General features: G+C 38.4%; 2 protein-coding genes across 2 annotated transcripts; one reads left to right on the top strand and one right to left on the bottom strand.

Moving 5' to 3' along the window:
• Window positions 1-1,247: 1,247 nt before the first annotated feature.
• LOC104105321 (transcription factor bHLH148-like) lies at window positions 1,248-2,578 on the bottom strand. Its single transcript, XM_009613584.4, has 2 exons — window positions 2,429-2,578; window positions 1,248-2,171 (listed from the first exon to the last, which is right to left on the bottom strand). Exon 2 carries the CDS (start codon window positions 2,093-2,095, stop codon window positions 1,394-1,396), a length of 702 nt encoding a protein of 233 aa, XP_009611879.1. The 5' UTR covers window positions 2,096-2,171; window positions 2,429-2,578; the 3' UTR covers window positions 1,248-1,393.
• A 13,222-nt stretch (window positions 2,579-15,800) lies between these two features.
• On the top strand, window positions 15,801-17,067 carry LOC138898866 (uncharacterized). Its single transcript, XM_070184972.1, has 2 exons — window positions 15,801-15,881; window positions 16,663-17,067. The coding sequence occupies exons 1-2, from the start codon at window positions 15,801-15,803 to the stop codon at window positions 17,065-17,067; spliced, it is 486 nt and encodes a 161-aa protein (XP_070041073.1).
• The last annotated feature ends 4,648 nt before the right edge of the window (window positions 17,068-21,715 follow it).

Below are 21,715 nucleotides of genomic sequence, written 5' to 3'. Positions count from 1 at the left end.
AAAGGAATGAAGAAATTTCGGTTTCTTGGCTATTGTACATAATACATACTTATACGACTGATGATAAAAGAAAGACAAGTTTCATCATTCATTCAAATAAAGATTTTATTTAGTGAAATGGAGCGAATTTCCGAGATTTCTCCAAGTCAAATTAAATTATAAATTGCACAATCAAAATTCATTTTGTCTTAGCGCAGTTATATATAAATAAGAAAAGCTACGGATATTAGGTCAGAAAGTCACATGTGTGTAATGTGCGAAGGCCCCATTTACTAAAGTTGAGTGCACAAGGACAAGAAGTCACATGAAGTGCTGCTGCTGCTCATAAATTCATTTGTCTTAGTTTGCAACTTTTACCCCCCATCATGTACGTACTAACTACTTACTACATTGAGAGTGCGTAATCTATGGTACAATTTATCTTCTTGGTTTGTCCTCGTCACCGAAAATGACAATTCAGTTACTACCTGAGTCATGGATGTGTCATCTTCATAGGCATAGGTAGCACTATCCGACTCTCCGATTAGCTTAAATCTGATAAGAACCAAAAAGGAGCTTCAACTCTAGTCTAGCTTTAAATATGGGAAATTGGCCAAATATATCCTTTATTTTCATATATTATCTATATTTAACCTTCATTATTTTATCGGACTAAATTTATCTCTACCATTATATTATTGTATCAAATTTACTCCTACAATCAGGAGACTTTTAAAAATACCCCTGAATATGTTAAGTAAATCAAAATCTCCCAAATTCCTTTTATTTAAATCACTTGTTATTCTTCTTGGTCCACTATTTTTAAAATAATTGACATTTACCTGCTTTCTGAATTAGAGAAAAAAAAAATAAGAAAAAAAATACTAAATAATACCACCGAATAAACAAAGTATATTAAATTGAAAAATCTAAATTAGGTAGCTTTTCTAAATTCTAAAAGTATTTATAACATCCCAATTTTAATGAATTCGTTGCACCAAATGTATGAAGAGTTTGCAAGTATTAGTGATTGAAATTGAAGTTCTCAGAGACTTAACATTGCCTAATTCAACTTTGCTTTAATTAAATGCTTACACATTATGCATTCTTAAGTTAGTCGATCGAACTCTATACTAATCAAATAATGATAAAATATATTTGAATATACATGTACATGCATGATAAATAGTGCAATATATATATATATATATATATATATATATATATATATATATATATATATTCAAAACCGACAATCCTACTAGAAGTGCCATAAAACTGACAATCCAATTAATGTTTTCCCATCACTTGAAAGGTAGTAGAAATATATGTAACAGAGGAATAATATTCATAGTTAGGGAGAGAAGAAACTAATTATAAAAGAAATTAGATAGAAAAATAAACGATTAAATGATCAACTAGGGGGAGGCCGGCTGGAGCTGAGCTGATCTAGAGGAGGAGCAACAGTAGAAGAAGAGCCAGAAAGGAGGTTAGCTAGAGCACTCATGGCTCGAACTTGCATCTCAAGAGCTGCTATGTAATCACCGGCTTCTTCTAGAATCACCGGCACCGGTTGTTTCCTGCAACCAGGTACAAGCCGTCCCAATACTCGAGCCTTCTTCTGGAAAGACGGCAAATTCTTCGTTTTCAGCTTCAATATCCCCACTCTCGGCTTCTTAGGTAACCGGCTGCTGGTACTAGAACCTGCCGCCATTAATTTCTGCCGCTTCAAGTGCTTCTTCATGAACTTGAGCTTGAGCCGGTTTGTAAGTATAGCTCGGCTCCACCTTGTTCGTCCTTTAGCAGTAACCGCAAGGACTCTGTCAGCCACTTCCCGTACGGCTCGTCCGCCTTTTGGCGCCGTCGTCGCCGGTGGGGAACTGATTCGCACTTCACGGAGTGCTTTGAGTAGCTTTGAAGAGTAAACTTGCTGTTGAGCTTGTGTTTTCCATTCAGTAGCGTTACTCGGATTTTCGCTATTATTGTTATTGGTGTTGTTTTGAGTTTTATTTTTCAAGCTTTTCTTATTCTTTTTCCTCCTCAATATAACTCTGTCAGAGGACGCTACAGTATTCGAGATCGGCGCTGAAGACATGTCTATAACCATTGATTCCATCAGATTCGGTAGTTAAAAATGGAATCAAATTTAGAACCGAATCAGATCGAATCACTCTGACGAAGAAGACGATGACCTGTAGATTCAGTCACATGAATAGACAGATAAGAAAGGAAGGCACTCAAACCAATTCAGATTTAAAAAAAAACAAAGAAGAGATTCTGAAGATAATAAGAATGAATCAACAAAATTCTGAGTCGGATTCGAAATTAGCAGATAAATTAAACACAGATAATTAGGATTAACGCAAAAAATGATATGATAAAGCAAGAGATCAATTGTTAATTGCATTTTAACGACATGTAAAGGAAGTATGAAGCAACTGATTATTACCTGAGGATAAAGAAGAAGGGAGATTAGTTCTTCAGAGTTCTTCTGATTGATCAAATCAGAGAGAGATGATAATTTGGTAACGGAGGAGTGGAGGGAGGGGAAGGTGAAGGGTGATGGTCTAATTAAGGGAGTCACGGGAAAGCACGCATTGGACCTCTTTAAAAAGAAGCACCAAAGTATGTATGGATAGGGGGTGCGGTTTTTTTAATTTTTTCTTTTCACAGTTAACCCGGAAATATCTGTCTCTGAATAACTTTATATTTTTTCATTCAATTTAATTGAGCATCAAGTTTATGAATATAAAGAAGATTTTTGAATCTTATAATTTTAAGTTAAATATATTAGTAATATATTTTGAATATATATATCATTCATTACTAGAAAACTGCCTAAAATAGTTCAAAAATGAATGAAGGGTTTAGCCTTAACATACATTTGTTGATAACAACTCAATATACATTGCATGTAGTACTTCAACCTACATCAAGGTATGAACTATGGTTCATACCATGGAAGAACTCAAAATACATTTTTAAGCTATTGGGTCTCTTACGAAGAATTGGGCAGCACTTCCCCTATAAAACAACAACATCATCAATATCAACAGCTGATCCTATCCATTCAACCCTTCAACAAACGTAAGAACAATTAAAACAATAGTACAACGAATGACAAGCTATGCTTGTGATTAAACCACTATAGTTTTAAACTCCTTCTTCCTTCCAGAATTTATCAACAACATCAATTGCCACATATTCAATAATCCCAATAAATTTTCAGCCACAATACAACTTTAAAACAACCCCATAACAATCCCACAAGTTCAGCAACTCAAAACTGATTTTTTAGTTTATTAAAACATATTTCCGACTTGTCTTTTCTTTCAAATCGAGCAACACAACCAACGGTACATAATTAATCATCTTATCCTATAAACCAGCGGTGAATTCAACTTAAAAATAAGTTCACAACCAACCAACAATGACACAACAACAACCAGCATACCACTATTTCGAAACTCACAAGGTCTAGTCTTTACGATCGAGTTACAACTCGTAAAAGCATAAATAAGGGAATAAGAAGCATATACTTACCTTGGACTGAGTAGAACCCACGAAACCTACCTAGTCCTTCTTCATCCAAAATCAATCCCCCAACGCAACTACAAGAAGGAGAGAAAAAAGCAAGTTGTTCGGGTGTTTTGGCTCTAGAATCACATCGTATCACCCGAAATCACCTAGGGTTTGTGTGAGATTTTTGGGGGAGGAGTTGCAGGGGTTCAATCTGATGTTCTTGGTCTGAAATATTAGTGAAATAAATGAGTTAATAAGTCCTTAAAAGTCCCCTCTTGGCCGCCCCTCTCTAGTCACTTTAGGAGCTTTTAATGGAGGCCTCTCCTTTTGGCAAATAGGTGATGCACCTACTTGTCACCTACCAGTCTGCGCAGTCTCGTGAAAATATGAATATCTCTCTACTTTGATGTTGTATCAATGAACAGTTTAATCTGTTAGAAACTAGACTCATATATCTTCAATTTGGTAGACGAATCACCCCGATAATTCCAAGTACATTAGGAGAAACGCTCAGCTACATTTGACCTAGCATATTTATGAATGTAACTTGTGATGACCTTTGCCAACTTTTGTTCCACAACTCGCTTGACTTCAAAACATAACACACGACTATCATAAGACTAAAATAACTCATAACATAACCTCCTTATCATGTTGTCCACCCTAGTCTCACCCCAAAACTACATGTTATAACATTCCCAACTTGTTGACTTTCGACGAAACTTATTTTCTTCAATTTGTTTAGCTTCTAAGCCTTCCAACCCTCTTGGTACTTGTAATTCACGATCATAAATATTTGTAACCCCTACGATGACATGATTAACTTACTTTATATACTTTCAAAGATGATCTCATTTTTGAGCTTACATCAATTGACTTACGACGTACTCTCACGTACGAAAACATGGTGTGTAACAAAAACGAACTTGCTACGTGGACGACTTAACTGGCAACACATTGTAGACGATGCCAAATTAGCCTTTATGAAGAAGATAAGGGATAAACCTGAAGGTCACTTAAAGAAAGTATGCGAGATCATTTGTACCGAGATCATTTATATTGAAATCAAGGAGTCATCATGAGAAGATATTCTAAACTAGTTTCACATGTAAGGATTGTTGCACCCTATTTTGCACGAGTCAAAACAAGATTCAACTTGTGGTTATCTCTGTTGTTGATAAAAGAGAGTCTCCACCTAATATTTAAAGGTATACTAGGGTACCTATTTAATTACTAAAGTCATATTCTTTATTAGTCTGCTAACCGGTGAGATTTTGGGTAAGGGTTTTTGTTCTTCTAAGGGGAAGGTGTTAAGTACCCCTTAAAATCTACATGAGATAGCTCCATAGGACTTAGACTAGGTTTAAAGGATTAGTTGTTTGCATTCTACTGAACTAGTGTTAAAGGGTATGACTTATGGTGTTTCTAAGTAAGAATGTGATATTAACAAAAGGTATGCGAGATTTTAAAAGAGGCTTGAAAACTAATGTTGGTGTAGTTAAAAGAGTTTTAAAAATATGTACATGAGTGGTTTGTATGAAGCATGTAGAAAGGGCTAAGTTATAAAACACTTTATTTTTAAAAGATGGATGTTCATATAATTCTAATAAGATAAAGATGTTGTAAGCAAGTGAGTCTAAGATATACCCTGGCTTCTGAAATCACTTAAATCTTAGATTTGAGGGAATAGTTTTGAAAGTCTTTGCTGGGCGGCACCATTTAAGTTTTGAAAGAGTCGATTTCTTTTAGAAGGCTAGCCTTGTGATTCGTGTTGGTTAGGATTGTCATCTTTGCTAAGTTATTTTAGCTTCAAAATCTTCAAGAAAGGGTTAGCAAAACATAGCAGATTAGTAACATGAGCAGTACATGATTAACGAATGGAGAATTGGTTACTACCTAATATTTCTTTTAACCCTATGTCTTTTAAGGCATGCCTAAGCCATCTATGCAATTCAAAAGATAAAGTAAAATATTAAATCAAATATGATGAGAGCAGCGTCATATACATGCAAAAGAATATAAATAACGAAATATAATGAAGCAGTAAAGGGGTGAGGAGTGACTCTGGTTTGGGCTTGAAAGAGGTAGGCCCAGTCAGCAGGAACGGACAACAATAAGCTCAAGATATTCAGGTGCATGGTACGAGGTTTGGGCCTGAGTTCCTTGAGAACTCAGTAGGCCCAATGGTTGTACATGTTAAAAAAAAGAAGAGAGAAAGTCATTAGAGATAATATTCTATACATACAATCATACATGAAATATGTAAGTGAAGGATTTGAACAAAATATAACAACTAACAATAACTAAATATCATGAAAGGTTATACTAATGTGGGGGTCAAATATGGTAAAGTGATTTACATTGAAAACCTAAATCCAAAAGGAGTAATGAATATCAATGTATTTGAGGTTTAGGGTAGAGTTCCACTCAAGGTCAAAGCCCTCTTTAAATCCCCTGACACTTCAAAGTTCCCAAGGGTCTCAAGGCCCAGGGCAATGCTTGTGCCAGGGAGAGTAGCCCAATCAAGAGTTAAACTCTACTCCCAAATATCCCTAACCATTAATAACTCACTCTTCCCCACAGGTTTAAGTGCTAATGAGGCACTTTCAATGTAAACCAATAACCATAGAAATACCATACCATAGAAGTGTATACCTTTCTCATGAGCGCCAAACAAAATATCATAAGACGACAAGACAGTTTATCTACACTATTATGACCATTTCCAAAACTAAATGGATGATTAACCCATAAAACATGCCCAAAGAGATTAGGTTTCAAATACACATTATCATGCTTCTGTTAAAAAATCAAACATCTGAGGTCAAGCATCTTAAGGGTAGAGAGAATACGGTTCCAGTCTGTAGTAGCTTATAAACACAAGTGCATTTGTCTTGATAGTATTCAGTTACACTAATCACTAGTTGGTTAAGCCTTTCCCTTTAAGTACACACAGGTTAACAACACTAATTGAGACTTCTGAAAATGTTAACAGAGGTGTAGACTAACAGTTGCAACTAAACATCTGAGGGAATTAGGAGAGGGTATGTTAACAATCACAACTAAAATCCCTAAAGAGTGTTAATCACATCACAAGTTTATTACTACAATTGATGCTTTCTAAAGAGTGCTAATACAGTTCAAATAACTTCAATCATAAAATATAGGTCAGTGGTCTTAATCAGGTTGATAACTTCAAATAAAACATACAAAGATCATTGGCAAAGATTCATAGCATTAACTTCACATCTGAGGCTCTCACAGGTACTACCAAAGATGTCAGACTACATAGTTTCTAAAGCATTAACAAGGTTACATATTCTCAACCTATAATAGAACTCCTAAGAACATCAACAAGATAAAAAATTAGCAAACTGCAATTAGAACTTTTAAAGATATTGACAAGGTCACAGGTTCACAAATCTAATTTAAGCTCCTAAGAGTAACAGGGCCTCAAACCATCAATCCCACTTAACCTTGAGAATTAATGATATATCCACCTCTTTTGAGAGTTTTAACTTCAAACTAATTCCATTAAAATGAATCAGGCAGTTATATCCAAGCAGTAGTAATAAAGAGTTTCTTTGGAGTTAAGTCTAGTATACTTAAGAGAACTTAGTGAAGATTTCAAAGCAGTGTGGGCATACATGTGGTCATGAAGGTCAAACAGATATACAACTGAATGCAGGATCACAAACATACACAAGGGACACTTAGCACAGATCATATCATGGAAGTGTTACCAACAATGCCATTATGTGAGGTCCAAGAAAGGATAAAGAGATCATCACACTGTAACAACCCGACCACCGCGTTTTGAGTGTTTTATCCCCAATTCCCTATTTATTGCATCCTCTATGCTATATTGTGATTATGTGACTTGTCGGGGTGTTTGGTTTTGGTTTCAGGTGAGTTCCAGAGTGAAATGGGATACATAGTCCCTAAGTTGGAGCTTTAAGTTGAAAGAGTTGACCGTAGTTTGACTTTTGTGTAGATGACTCCAGAATAGAGTTTTGACGGTTCCAATAGCTTCGTATGGTGATTTTGGACTCGGGAGCGTGTCTGGATGTTGATTTGGAGCTTCGTAGTCATCGCGTTTGCGACCAGGTCCTCGTGTTCACGTAATGTCTTATGAGGTAGCCATTTGGTTTGTGCTCCGCGATTACGATGTAGGTCCCATGATCGCGAAGGGTATCACTACGCAGCTATTTAAGAATTCTATTTCGAGGGTTTTAATTATTTTAACATATTTTGAGATCTAAAGCTCAGATTTGGGCATTTTTGAGAGGATTTTCACGATTTGGAGTGGGATGTGTGTTTGACTCGGATTTGTTTTTTTATTCATGATTCCAACATTTATTTTAGTGTTTGATTGGTGAATCTAAGTGAAGAAATTGGGAATTTTAGCAAAAGCTTATGTAAAGTAAAAATTGATGATTTGAGTATTGATTTGAAATCAGATTTGGATGGAATACATATATTTGGACTCGTATTAGAATGAGTGTTTAGAATTTGTGAGTTTTATCGGGTTCCGGGGTGCGGGCTTGGGGTTGACCTTTTGGGTTAACTTTGCTTAATTGAATCAAAATCTTAGCTTTATTATTTGGGCTTGTTTCCTATTGCTTTTATTGATGATATTAAGTTGTTTGGCTAGATTCGAGTCGTTCGAAGGTCGATTCGTATGGGAAAGGCTTTTTGGAGTATTGATGCACGCGCTCTGAGGTAAGTAACATATCTAAACTTGACTTGAGGGTAATTTTCCCTATGGACTACGATACTTGAGATTTATTGGGGGTGACACATATGTTAGGTGACGGGCGTGGATGCATACATCGGGGTATTCATGGTCTAGGTAGACTTTAGACTACTATGAGACTTATTTTTCTATCAAAAGTCATTATATCTATGTTTTCTCTACTTGTATGATTATTTGGGCTGTGATTCATGTTAGAAATCATGTCTAGACTATGTAATTATTTGTTTGAGACATGATAGGGCTATTTTTGCTGTTCTTGAGCTGTTTGCCTTAATTGTAAATACACTCTCAGTCATGATGCTATATCCGTCTATGGTATCTTTGTCTCAATGCATTCTCATTATGATTTCTCACATGTTGTTGATGCCTTATATATGTAATATCGTTGAACCGAGTACTGTGAGATGTGGTTAATTGATCTTTGAGCGGTTGATGACTGAGCTTGGGACATAGAGTCGATTTGGTATTGATTTTGAGGTGATGCATACGCCATGCCTATATTTGGCTTAGTGGTACTGACTAGGGGCGACATGTGCAACAGGCCCCATGATTGGGCTATGTGATATTGATTATTGACTTATATTTGATTAGTGCTTGGGCAAGGATTCGCCCCTCCGGAGTAGGGTATTCACAATGAGCGCAAGCACGAGGTCATATATGTGCTTTTGTAAGGGGAATTTGTACCTGGGACCTGTACAGTGCTGAGTGTGGTTGTGTGTGCGATGGTGAGGGGCACTTGTGCCAGGCACCGTGAGTGTGCTGAGTGTGAGTATACTTGATGGCTTCACTGTGATGTTATTGACTTGACATATATATTTGATATGTAAGCGTAGAGATGAATTTTCCTCATGCTAGATGGTAATGAAATATCTTATCTGTTGTTGAAAGTTTGGAAAATCACTGTTTCCTTGATAAACTCATGTTTGAATGATTTTGGTGGAAGATTGGACTGTGACTGTTATACTTGGAAAGCATGTCTAATTTTCCGTATTTGTGAACGAACTGAACATGATATCTTTTGAGTTATTTACGTTTACTGTCATCATTATATCATATGTTGTTATTGATTATTGGTGTTGTCTCTTCTTTCAGCTCAGGTTATGTTTGTTACTTATTGAGTATATGGGGTCGGTTGTACTCATACTACTCTCTGCACTTTATGTGCAGATCCAGATACTGCTGGGCATGGTAATTGCTAGAGTTTGCACCGATACTAGCTTGTAGAGACTACGAGGTAGCTGCTATGTCGTTCGCAGACCTTGAAGTTCTCTTTTGTTTATTTTTGTTATCATTGTTCTATCATTCAGACAATTTTGTATTAAGAATTTGACTATGTATTTTGATATTCTGTTGTGCTCATGTACTTGTTGACACCAGATCATGGTATGGTTGTAGTTGCGCTCTTGTTGCTATTTTCAGATATTTTATGATTATTCCATTGTTAAGACCATTAAGTTCTGTTAATTGAGTTTATTGTTATTGTGAAATTGTTGGCTTGGCTAGCAAGTAGTGTTAGGCGCCGTCACGACTCCAGAGGGAGTTTTGGTCATGAAAAGTTGGTATCAAAGCACTAGGTTGTCTAGGTCTCACGAGTCACGAGCAAGTTTAGTAGAGTCTTGCGGATCGGTACAGAGACATTTGAACTTATCTTAGAGAGGCTACAAAACTTATAAGAAATTTCACTTTCTTGTATTCTTATAGTATAGATTTGTTAATTCCAAAGTTTGAACCTTTACTCTTCTATTCTTTCAAAGATGGTGCAGCTGATCAGGAGCTGGAGCCCCAGACTACAACCACTATCAGGGGTAGAGGCCAGGGCTGAGGTACAGCCAGAGGTAGAGGCAGAGCTCAGCCTAAGGCACGCACAACTGCACCTGCTGTGAGCCTCAGATAGAGCAGTATGAGGAGATCCTTATTCCAACTAAGCCAGTAGGACTAACTCAGGTCCTAGAGGGGTTCATCGCTAATAAGTACTACAAGATACCCTATGCCACACCCCAAACCTGGGGAAGCGTGGTTGGCACTCGGTGCAGTACTGACTCGAGTGAACCACTATGTAACTCATTTTTCTTCTTCTTATAACTGTCATGGGCCAACATGGCCACACCTCATAATGTATAACTATAAGTGGGTGAATGTTGTATCAATGAACCATTGTTCTTAAAACATGAATACATATGGGCCGTCAAGGCCTCTGACATATTGTACAAAATGAACCTCTATCTACAAAGCCTCTAAGATTATTTGACATCAAATGGGACAGGGTACCGGCCTACCCATAAATCTGTAGCAAAACACTAACACGATGACTTATAGACTTGGCTGCACTCTGAATAAAGTGGAGTCTTACCGATCCTTCACTGAATGCTAACCTCGTCTACTATGAGGGCTCGTCCAACTGATTATCTATACCTTCAGGCATGAATGCAGCATCCACAACAAAAGAACATCAGTACGAATAATGTACTGAGTATATAAGGAATGTAAATCAGTATATAAAGGACATGAAAGAAACATGGAATAAAGGACTCAACCTGTAAGTATCGATAACTTTGTAAATCATGAAATATTTATTTATAATGTCATGAATATGCGTATCAATGTCATATAATGCATAGGTCTATGTGTACATAACATCATCAAGCCTCTGAGGGCATCCCATCACATCATCTCGGCCACTGTGGGCATAATCATCATCGTATACCAGCTGATCAGGTGGTGGTGCGTATATAACGTCGTAACTTTTTCCCATACCCCATATACATATAATATATGCGTATATAATTCCATCTGGTCATGGGTAAATACATATGTATAAATAAATACAATGCATAATGAAGTAAGTCAATACGATCTCTTGGAATGTCATGAGACCCATGAACAAACGATATGATAGTAGGACATATGGGGAATTAAGAACATAGGCAACCCTAGTGCTTCTATGAATAAAGTCATTTATGAAAGTTGTGCGTTTGCTCGTTTCATTTGTATCATTGGGATCATGCCAAAAGGAAAGAAAGGATAACCTTAACATACTTCAATTCCCTCTTTTGATGACTATGACTAGTAAATCCTTTTGATAAACATCTAACCTTTAATGCTCATACGAACTCGTCAGCTACTAGCTCTGTTATCACGAATAGTATCTCAATATATATGGCTCGTTGTTGTTGGAATCCGCAGATAGATACGAGTCTGCTCTTAGTTTTTGCGGATCACCCAAGAAAATACAATATCTCCCTTCTTCAAAAGATGTTCCTTAAATTTAAAGTGAATGGAAGGGATTGGAATTAGCTCCTATGCGCCCTTCCTTTAAATACTGCCACCGCCAACTATCTCTTCTCAAAATCTTATTTTGATTCATGCCACCTATTTTAATGACTGTAAGAGTCATAATATTTCCAAGGCAAAAGCTGCCACGTACATGCTTATCCACTCCAACAATAGAAGGAAAGATTGCAATCTCCTTTCGATCTCTTAAATTGCCAAAGAATAACATGAAAGCTTAAGGCTTGCCTTTCATGTGTAAGCAAAGCACATCAAGTGCTATGACTCATGTGCATATTGGTGCCACCCTTGGCCTAACTTACTGCCATGTGGCAACCCCTTAACCATCCTTATCCACTTAATTTAATAACCATTTGGAGTGTATGATTCATAGGAAGTGATACTGATATACATACACATATATGGCACCTTTACCAAGTATCTTCCCCCTATCCAAAAGTACTACTATTAAAATAATAAATAATGGTGCCGTATAAAATCAATACATACACTAATATTTTATTAAAACATCCATGTAAAAATATATATATATTTTCTCAACTTCTAATTTTTCTAATCTCATAAAAAGAGTACAATTTTTCGTACGCTTATTTCTTAAAATGGTAAAAATATAACCTTTTTTTCTTGTGAGAAAATAATTTCTATCTTTACAATAAAGAAAATTTCATAAACCTTCTCATATTATGTGTATAATTTAAAGCATATTCGAAAGTAGTAATATTAATAATTATATAAAATCATATTTTTCAAACCTTTTTTTTACAAGAATGTTCCATTCAAAATACCATATCAAATGTATATAATGGTATCAATGTTGTTAAACTTACGGGGTCTTATAATAACATAGTCATAAATCCTCTATAACCTCATGAATGGTCTTAATCCCTTCAAGCTCATATGTATTACTACGACTCATCCTATTATTAAAGTACGGGATGTAACATCCTTCCCCCCTTTAAAACATTCGTCTTCGAATGTTAACTCTTAGAGATTTACAAAACTTTTGCTAGGGTCTCCTTTGTAAACTAAACTAAAATCTAACCTCTATCTGAAGTCTGGACTATTCACAACCTTTTGTACTTGAGTATCTCGTATCTTCTTAACTTTTACCTTACTTACTTCTCAATCCTACATGGTATCTTCCGTTTCTTTCATAACCTTCCTTCCACATAGGTAGAAATTACGCCTTAAAGCTCTACTGTGATACCTGCACCTCTCAAAAGAAGGGTAACATTTCCTAAATGCCCTATAGCCTCTCAATTATAAATGTGGCGCGCAACACACCCATAAGTGAGACTCTACTAGGCACGACTTTGTAGACTTCCTAGGACACGACTGCTCTGATACCACTTTGTCACGCCCCAAACTCGGGGAGGCATAACTGGCACCCGGTGCAGTACTGGCCCGAGCGAACCACTCTGTAACTCTTTTTTTTTTCTTATAACTGTCATGGGCCAACCTAGACACAACTCGTAATGTATAACTATAGGTGGGTGAATGTTGTATCAATGAACCATTGTTCTTAAAACATGAATACATATGGGCCGTCAAGGCCTCTGACATATTGTACAAAATAAACCTCTGTCTACAAAGCCTCTAAGATTATTTGACATCAAATGGGACAAGGTATCGGCCTACCCATAAATCTGTAGCAAAACACTAACACGATGACTTATAGACTCGGCTGCACTCCGAATAAAGTGGAGTCTTACCGATCCTTCGCTGAATGCTAACCTCGTCTACTATGAGGGCTCGTCCAACTGATTATCTTTACCTTCAAGCATGAATGAAACATCCATAACAAAAGAACATCAGTACGAATAATGTACTGAGTATATAAGGAATGTAAATCAGTATATAAATGACATGAAAGAAACATGGACTAAAGGACTCAACCTGTAAGTATGGATAACTTTGTAAATCATGAAATATTTATTTATAATGTCATGCATATGCGTATAAATGTCATATAATGCATAGGTCTATGTGTACATAACATCATCAAGCCTCTGAGGGCATCCCATCACATCATCTCGGTCACTGTGGGCATAATCATCATCGTATACCAGCAGATCAGGTGGTGGTGCGTATATAACGTCGTAACCTTTTCCCATACCCCATATACATATAATATATGCGTATATAACGCCATCTGGTCATGGGTAAATGCATATGTATAAATAAATGCAATGCATAATGAAGTAAGTCATACGATATCTTAGAATGTCATGAGACCCATGAACAAACGATATGATAGTAGGACATATGGGAAATTAAGAACATAGGCGCCCCTAGTACTTCTATGAATAGAGTCGTTTATGAAAGTTGTGCGTTTGCTCGTTTCATTTATATCATAGGGATCATGCCAAAAGGAAAGAAGGGATAACCTTAACATACCTCAATTCCCTCTTTTGATGACTATGACTAGTAAGTCCTTTTGATAAACATCTAACCTCGAATGCTCATACGAACTCGTCAGCTACTAGTTCCGTCATCACAAATAGAATCTCAATATTTATGGCTCGCTGTTGTTGGAATCCGCAGAGAGATAAGAGTTTGCTCTTAGTTTTTGCGGATCACCCAAGAAAATACAATATCTCCCTTCTTCAAAAGATGTTCCTTAAATTTAAAGTGAATGGAAGGGATTGGAATTAACTCCTATGCTTCCTCCCTTTAAATACTGCCACCGCCAACTTCTCAAAGTCTCATTTTGATTCATGCCACCTATTTTAATGAATGTAGGAGTCACAATGTTTCCGAGGCAAAAGCTGCCACGTAAATGCTTATCCACTCCAACAATAGAAGGAAAGATTGCAATCTCCTTTCTATCTCTCAAATTGCCAAAGAATAACATGAAAGCTCAAGGCTTGCCTTTCACGTGTAAGCAAAGCAAATCAAAGTGCTATGACTCATGTGCACATTGGTGCCACCCTTGGCCTAACTTAATGCCATGTGGCAACCCCTTAACCATCCTTATCCACTTAATTTAATAACCATTTGGAGTGGATAATTCATAGGAAGTAATTCTAATATACATACACGTATATGGCACCTTTACCAAGTATCTTCCCCTTATCCAAAAGTACTACTATTAAAATAATAAATTATGGTACCATATAAAATTAATACATACACTAATACTTCATTAAAATATTTATGTAAAAATACATATATATTTTCTCAACTTTTAATTTTTCTAATCTCATAAAAAGAGTACAATTTTTCGTACGCTTATTTCTTAAAATGGTAAAAAGATAACCTTCTTTTCTTGTGAGAAAATAATTTCTATCTTTATAATAAAGAAAATTTCATAAACCTTCTCATATTATGTGTATAATTTAAAGCATATTCGAAAGTAGTAATATTAATAATTATATAAAATCATATTTTTCAAACCTTTTTTTTACAAGAATGTTCCATTGAAAATACCATATCAAATGTATATAACGGTATCAATGTTGTTAAACTTACGGAGTCTTATAATAACATAGTCAAAAATCCTCTATAACCTCATGAATGGTCTTAATCCCTTCAAGCTCATATGGATTACTGCGACTCATCCTAATATTAAAGTACGGGATGTAACACTCTAGTCCACTTGGTTGGTCTTATGGAGAGTGTGGCCCAGGCCTGTGTATTTCATGTACTACTAACCATTTCTCTGGCCGGGGGAGGAGCTCAGACTCTCGCTACTCACACTCTAGAGCAAATGACTTATGAGTATCAGACCCCAGTAGTTCTACCAGTTGGGGCAGTTTAGCCTGTTATTACTACACAGCCCGGAGAGAGACCGGTAATGTCAGCTGAGGGGCTAAAGAGGTTGGACAAGTTCACCAAGTTGTTTCCCTTTGCTTTGGTGGTACACTTTCTGAGGACCCCCAGGACTTCTTAGACCGTTGACATGCGATAGTGCACAACATGGTATAATGGAGTCCAACAGAGTTAATTTCATAGTGTTTCAGATGCATGGTGCTGCCAAGAGGTGGTGGCATATGTATGTTTAGGGCAGGCCAACAGGTTCACCTCCTATCACCTGGGCCCAGTTCTCACAATTTTTCTTGGAGAAGTTCATTCCTTTCACTCAGAGAAAGGACTTCCATAGTCAGTTTGAGCGCCTTCAGTAGGGTAGCATGACCTTTACTCAGTATAAGACCAAATTTATGGATTTATCATGCCGTGCAGCTATCCTGATTCCTACTGAGAGGAGAGGGTGTAGAGGTTTATAGATAGCCTTACATATGGTAAGAGACTACAGATGGCTAGAGAGACTGAGGATGATATTTCTTTTACTCAGATTGTAGAGATCACTAGGAGGATCGAGGGCATCAGAGGTCAGGTTAAGGAGATGACCTCTAATAAGAAGCCTCATCATTTTGGAGGATTCATTGGTGCCTCTTCTGGAGATCGAGGTCGGTTTGTGAGGGGCTAGTCTAGTAGGCCAGTTTATCATTTTCCACCACCTAGCCGAGGGGCTTTAGTACAGTCTTCGTTCAGTGCACTCCCAACTCAGAGCTTTTATCGTACTCCATCAATTTAGGGTTCGTCGGTATCAGTCTCTTCCAACGGCTATTTTACTACACGGGGTCTGACTCAGGCCACACAATCATTCCCAATTCAAGGCTGCTACGAGTGTGGGGAGTTAGGGCATGTGATGAAGTATCTCCCCCGCTTTTATTGAGGTCCAGTGCAGCGAGGGGACAGATTCTGACTCCCGCACCAGTTGTTACACCATTCGCTTAGTCAGTTCGAGGTAGAGGTCATATGGGGTGAGGTCTCCCTAGAGGGGGAGGTCAGTCAGGTGGTGGACATGCCCATTGCTATGCATTTTTCGCTAGGCAAGAGGTAGTTTCTTCCGATGCCATGATCACATGTATTGTGTCCGTGTGCCACAGGGATGCTTTAGTGTTATTTGACCTCGATCCACTTATTTATATGTGTCATCATACTTTGCTTATTATTTGGATATTCCTCGTGATTCGTTGGATATTCCTGTTCATGTATCTACATCGGTGGGTAATTCTATTATGGTAGACCGTGTATATCGGTCTTGTGTGGTTACCATTGGGGGTTATAAGACTAGAGTTGATCTTTTATTGCTCAACATAATTGATTTTTAGGAACTTTTGGGTATGGATTGGCTATCTCCATACCATGCTATTCTTGATTGTCATGCTAAGACAGTGATATTGGCAATGCTGGGTTTGCATAGGTTGGAGCGGAGAGGTTTGCTTGGTCACACTCCGAGTAGAGTGATTTCATATTTGAAGGCTCAACAGATGGTTGAGAAGGCATGTTTGGCATATTTGTTCTTCGGGAGAGATGTTAGTACTGATACTCCTACTTTTGAGTCAGTTCCAGTAGTAAGAGAATTCCTAGATGTGTTTTCTACAGACCTGTCGAGCATGCCACCCGACAGGGATATTGATTTTGGTATTGATCTGGTGCCGGACACTCAGCCTATCTCTATTTCACCATATCGCATGGCACCAACAGAGTTGAAGGAATTGAAGGAGCAACTATAATAATATCTTTGTAAGGGATTCATTGGGCCTAGTATTTCATGTTAGGGTGCACCGATGCTATTTGTGAAGAAGAAATATGGCTCAATGAGGATGTGCACTGACTACATGCAGTTGAACAAGGTTACTATCAAGAAAAAGTACCCACTACGGCGTATTGATGATTTGTTTGATCAACTTCAGAGTGCTAGGGTATTCTCGAAGATTGACTTGAGATCGGGGTACAATCAGTTGAAGATTAGGGCTTCAGATATTCCGAAGACTGCTTTTTGGACCCGCTATGGCCATTATGAGTTTTTGGTGATGTCGTTTGGGTTGTACAATGCGCCAGCAACATTCATGCACTTGATGAACAACGCATTTCAGCCCTATCTTGATTCCTTTGTTATTGTGTTTATTGATGATATATTGGTGTATTCTTGCATCCACAAGGATCTTGAGCAGCATTTGAGGATCGTGCTCTAGACTTTGAGGGAGAAGAAGCTATATGCTAAATTCTCCACGTGCGAATTTTGGGTAGACTCAGTGGCTTTATTGGTCTTGTAGTATCCAGTGAGGGGATTAAGGTGGATCCGAAAAAGATTGAGTTAGTTCAAAGTTGACCCAGACCGTCTACTGCTACTAAGATTAAGAGTTTCCTTGGGTTGGCTGGAAATTATTGCCATTTTGTGGAGGGGTTTTAATCTATTGTAGCCCCATAGACTATATTGACGCAGAATGGTGCCCCATTCAGGTGGTCTAATGAGTGTGAGGAGAGGTTTCAGAAGCTCAAGACTACCTTGACTACAACTCCAGTTCTGATTTTGCCTTCAGGATCGGGTTCTTATACAATCTATTGTGATGCTTCTGATTTTGCCTTCAGGAGGGGAGAGTGATTGCTTATGCTTTGCATCAGTTGAAGACCCATGAGAAGAACTACCCAATGTATCATTTGGAGTTAGCAACCATTGTTTACGTGCTCAATATTTGGAAGCACTATCTTTATGGCATGTCTTTTGAGGTGTTCACGGACCACAAGATTCTCCAACACTTATTCAAGCAAAAGGATCTGAATTTGAGGCAACATAAGTGATTAGAGCTACTAAAGGACTATGATATCACCATTCTTTATCATCCCTGGAAGGCCAATATGGTGGCCGACGCTTTGAGTATTAAGGATGAGAGCATGGGTAGTCTTGCTTTATTCCAGTTGTGGAGAGACCATTAGCTTTAGACGTTCAGGACTTGGCCAACAGGTTCGCGAGGTTGGATATTTCAGATCTTAGCAGGGTTCTTACTTGTGTTGCATCATGATTGTCCTTATTATAGCACATTAAGGCACGTCAGTATGATGATCCCACTTGCTTCTTTTAAGGGACACAGTGCAACATGGTGATGCCAAGGAGGTTACCATTGGCGATGATGGGGTATTGAGGCTTCAAGGAAGGATTTATGTGCTTAATATGGATGAGTTGCGAGAGTTAATATTTGAGAAGGCCTATAGTTCGCGGTATTCCATTCATCACGGTGCTGCGAAGATATAGCGGGATTTGAGGCAGCACTATTGGTGGCGGAGGATGAAGAAGAATATTGTTAAGTATGTTGCTCGGTATTTGAACTGTCAGTAAGTGAAGTACGAGCATCAGAGATCTGGTAGTTTGCTTCATAGGCTAGATATTCCAAAGTTGAAGTGGGAGCCTATCACTATGGATTTTGTAGTTGGGCTTCCACGTATATTGAGGAGATTTAATGCAGTGTGGGTTATTATGGACGAACTGTCTGCACATTTCATTATAGTCATGACTACTTACTCTTCAAAGTAGCTGGCCCAGATTTATCTTCGTGAGATTGTTCGACTTCATGGTGTGCCCATGTCTATTATCTCAGATCGAGGCACTTAGTTCACATTGTATTTTTGGAGAGCAGTGCAGCGTGAGTAGGGCTCACAGGTCGAGCTGAGTATGGAGTTTCATCCCCAAACGGAAGGACAATCCAAGCGTACTATTCATATATTGGAGAACATGTTGCGGGCCAGTGTCATTGATTTCGAGGGATCATGGGATGAGTTTCTACCGTTAACGGAGTTTGCCTCCAACAACAACTATTAGTCGAGTATCCATATGGCTCCTTATGAGGCCTTATATGGGATGCGATGTCGTTCTCCGGTTGGTTGGTTTGAGCCTGGGGAGGATAGGTTGTTGGGCACTAATTTGGTTTGTGATGCTTTCGAGAAGGTGAAGTTGATTCAGGATCGGCTTCGTACAACGCAGTCCAGGTAGAAATGTTATGCTGACAGGAAGGCTTATTATATGGCATATATGGTGGGTGAGAAGGTTCTACTTAGAGTTTCCCTCATGAAGGGTGTGACGAGGTTCGGGAAGAAGGGCAAGTTGAGCCCTCAGTATATTGGTCCTTTTGAGTTGGAGAGGTGGCCTACAGACTTGCCTTGTCACCTGGTTTATCGGGAGTTCACCTAGTGTTTCTTGTTTCCATGCTCCGGAAGTATTATGGGGATCCATCATATCTATTCTTCAACATGGTGCAATTGGACGAGGATTTGACTTATAATGTGGAGATGGTGGTTCTTTTGGACCGATAGGTTCATTGGAGAGGTCAGCCGGTCGAGGAGGCTACTTGGGAGACTGAGCAGGATATGTGGAGCAGATATCCTCACCTGTTTGAGACCCCAAGTATGATTCTAGACTCTCTCGGGGATGAACATTTATTTAATTGGGGAAGAATGTAACGACCCGACCGGTCACTTTGAGTACTTCAGCCTCGTTTCACCTATTTGATGCTTTGCATATGTGTATTTGTCGTTATATGATGTGTGGGGATGGTTGGTTTGGTTTCAGTGTAGTTGTGGATTGAATTGGGATACTTAGTCCCAAGGTGTGATGACCCGATAAGCCATTTTAATATTTAGCTTCTATTCCCGTGTCCCGAGACCTTGAATATTTTCGTTTAGCATTCGTCGATTTGCGTGAGCAGTCCGAGTCTTTTTCCAGAAAATATTTTATGTGAAAAATTTAAGAAAATGTGAATTTTTGTCTTTAAAATGATTTGAGTTGACTACGGTCGACATTTTATGTAAACAAACCCGGATCAGTATTTTGACGGTCCTGGTGGGTTCGTATCATGATTTGGGACATGGGCGTATGACCAAAATTGAATTTGATGTCCCTAACTTGTTTTGACTCATTTTGCTGAAAACTAGCACTTTTGAAAGTTAAAGAATTCCTAAGTTGACCATAAGTTGACTTCTTAGCTAACGGGTTCGGATTTTGATGTTAAAACTTGGAATAGTTTCGTATTTCAATTTGAAACTTGTCTACAAAATTTGGTTCAATTCGGAATTGATTTGACATGATTCGGAGACTTAAACATGATTCTAGTGTTCTTGAGTTTCACTTTGAACGTTCATTCATTTTGAGGGTTGATTCGTAGATTTAGATGTTATTTTGGTGATTTGCTTGCGCGAGCAGGTTCGTATGATGTTATTACACTTGTGTGCATGTTTGGTTTGGAGCTCGAGGGGCTCGGGTGAGTTTCAGATAGGCTACAAATTGATTTTGGACTTTGGGAGATAGCTGATGCCTTCACTATTGCTGGTGTGATCTGCAGATCTCACATTTCCAAGGTCTGGCTCGCAATTGTGAGCCTCGCTTCTGCGAAAAAGTGTTCGCATTTGCGAGCATGGGCTGGATTGGGGAGTCTCGCATTTCCGAGGAGAAAGTTCGCATTTGCGAATGTTCAGTTACCGCTTTTACGAAGACAGAGTCGCAATTGCGACTCAATGTGTTCCTATTAATATTCGCATTTTCGAAGGGATGGTCCGCATTTGCGAGGGCTTTGGGTTTACATTTGTGACCAAAATGGCGCATTTGTGATGACTGTTCTTCTGAGACAGGGTTCACAATTGCGACTCCTTTCTCACATTTGCGATGTTCGCAATTGCGAACATCACATCGCTACTTCGACATCCGCAGCTGGGTAAAAGAGGGGAAAAACGGGATTTAGCTCATTTCTCACAAACTCTCCACCCTAAACACCCTAGAGGCGATTTTCCAAGAGACTTTTCTTCCTATATGTAAGGCCCCATAAAATTTCACCTAAAACCCGAGGTTTCGTGATGCGGGAGTAGACGTATGTGTTGATGATTGTAGACCACGGTACAGACTTTTTGGGTTGAAGAATGCACTAAATTGTTGATGAAACTTTTGGCAGAAAAAGGCAATTCTGCGATCCGTTTCGCGACCGCAGAACAGTTTCGCGAGCCGCATAAGCATCGCAGAGTGAAGCAGAAACTTGTGTTAATTTTAGGACCTTTATGCGGTCCATTATGTGGCCGCATAATCGTTTCACGGACCGCACAATACATCACAGAAAAATCATGGAGATTTCTAGAAGGAAGTTCTGCGGTGCATTATGCGACCGCAGAATAGGTCTGTGGTGCATTATACGACCGCAGAACAGGTCCACGGGCCACAGTCCTGCCACAGACCCAACCCGAAATAACTCAATTTTTGGAGATCAATTCTGCAGTCCATTTTACAGGCTGCACATCAGCTCTGCGGTCCACTCCGCGATCGCAGACTTGGAATTGGAGGGTCCATTTTTTGATTTTTATAACCCGACCCCATTTTGATAAATAGCCTTTATGGCTCGTTTT

This window comes from Nicotiana tomentosiformis, chromosome 9 (assembly GCF_000390325.3).
Source record: "Nicotiana tomentosiformis chromosome 9, ASM39032v3, whole genome shotgun sequence".
In the NCBI taxonomy this organism is placed as follows: Eukaryota; Viridiplantae; Streptophyta; class Magnoliopsida; order Solanales; family Solanaceae; genus Nicotiana; species Nicotiana tomentosiformis.
The sequence above is the reverse complement of the archived record's forward strand: the minus strand, read 5'-3'. Positions and strand labels throughout refer to the sequence as shown.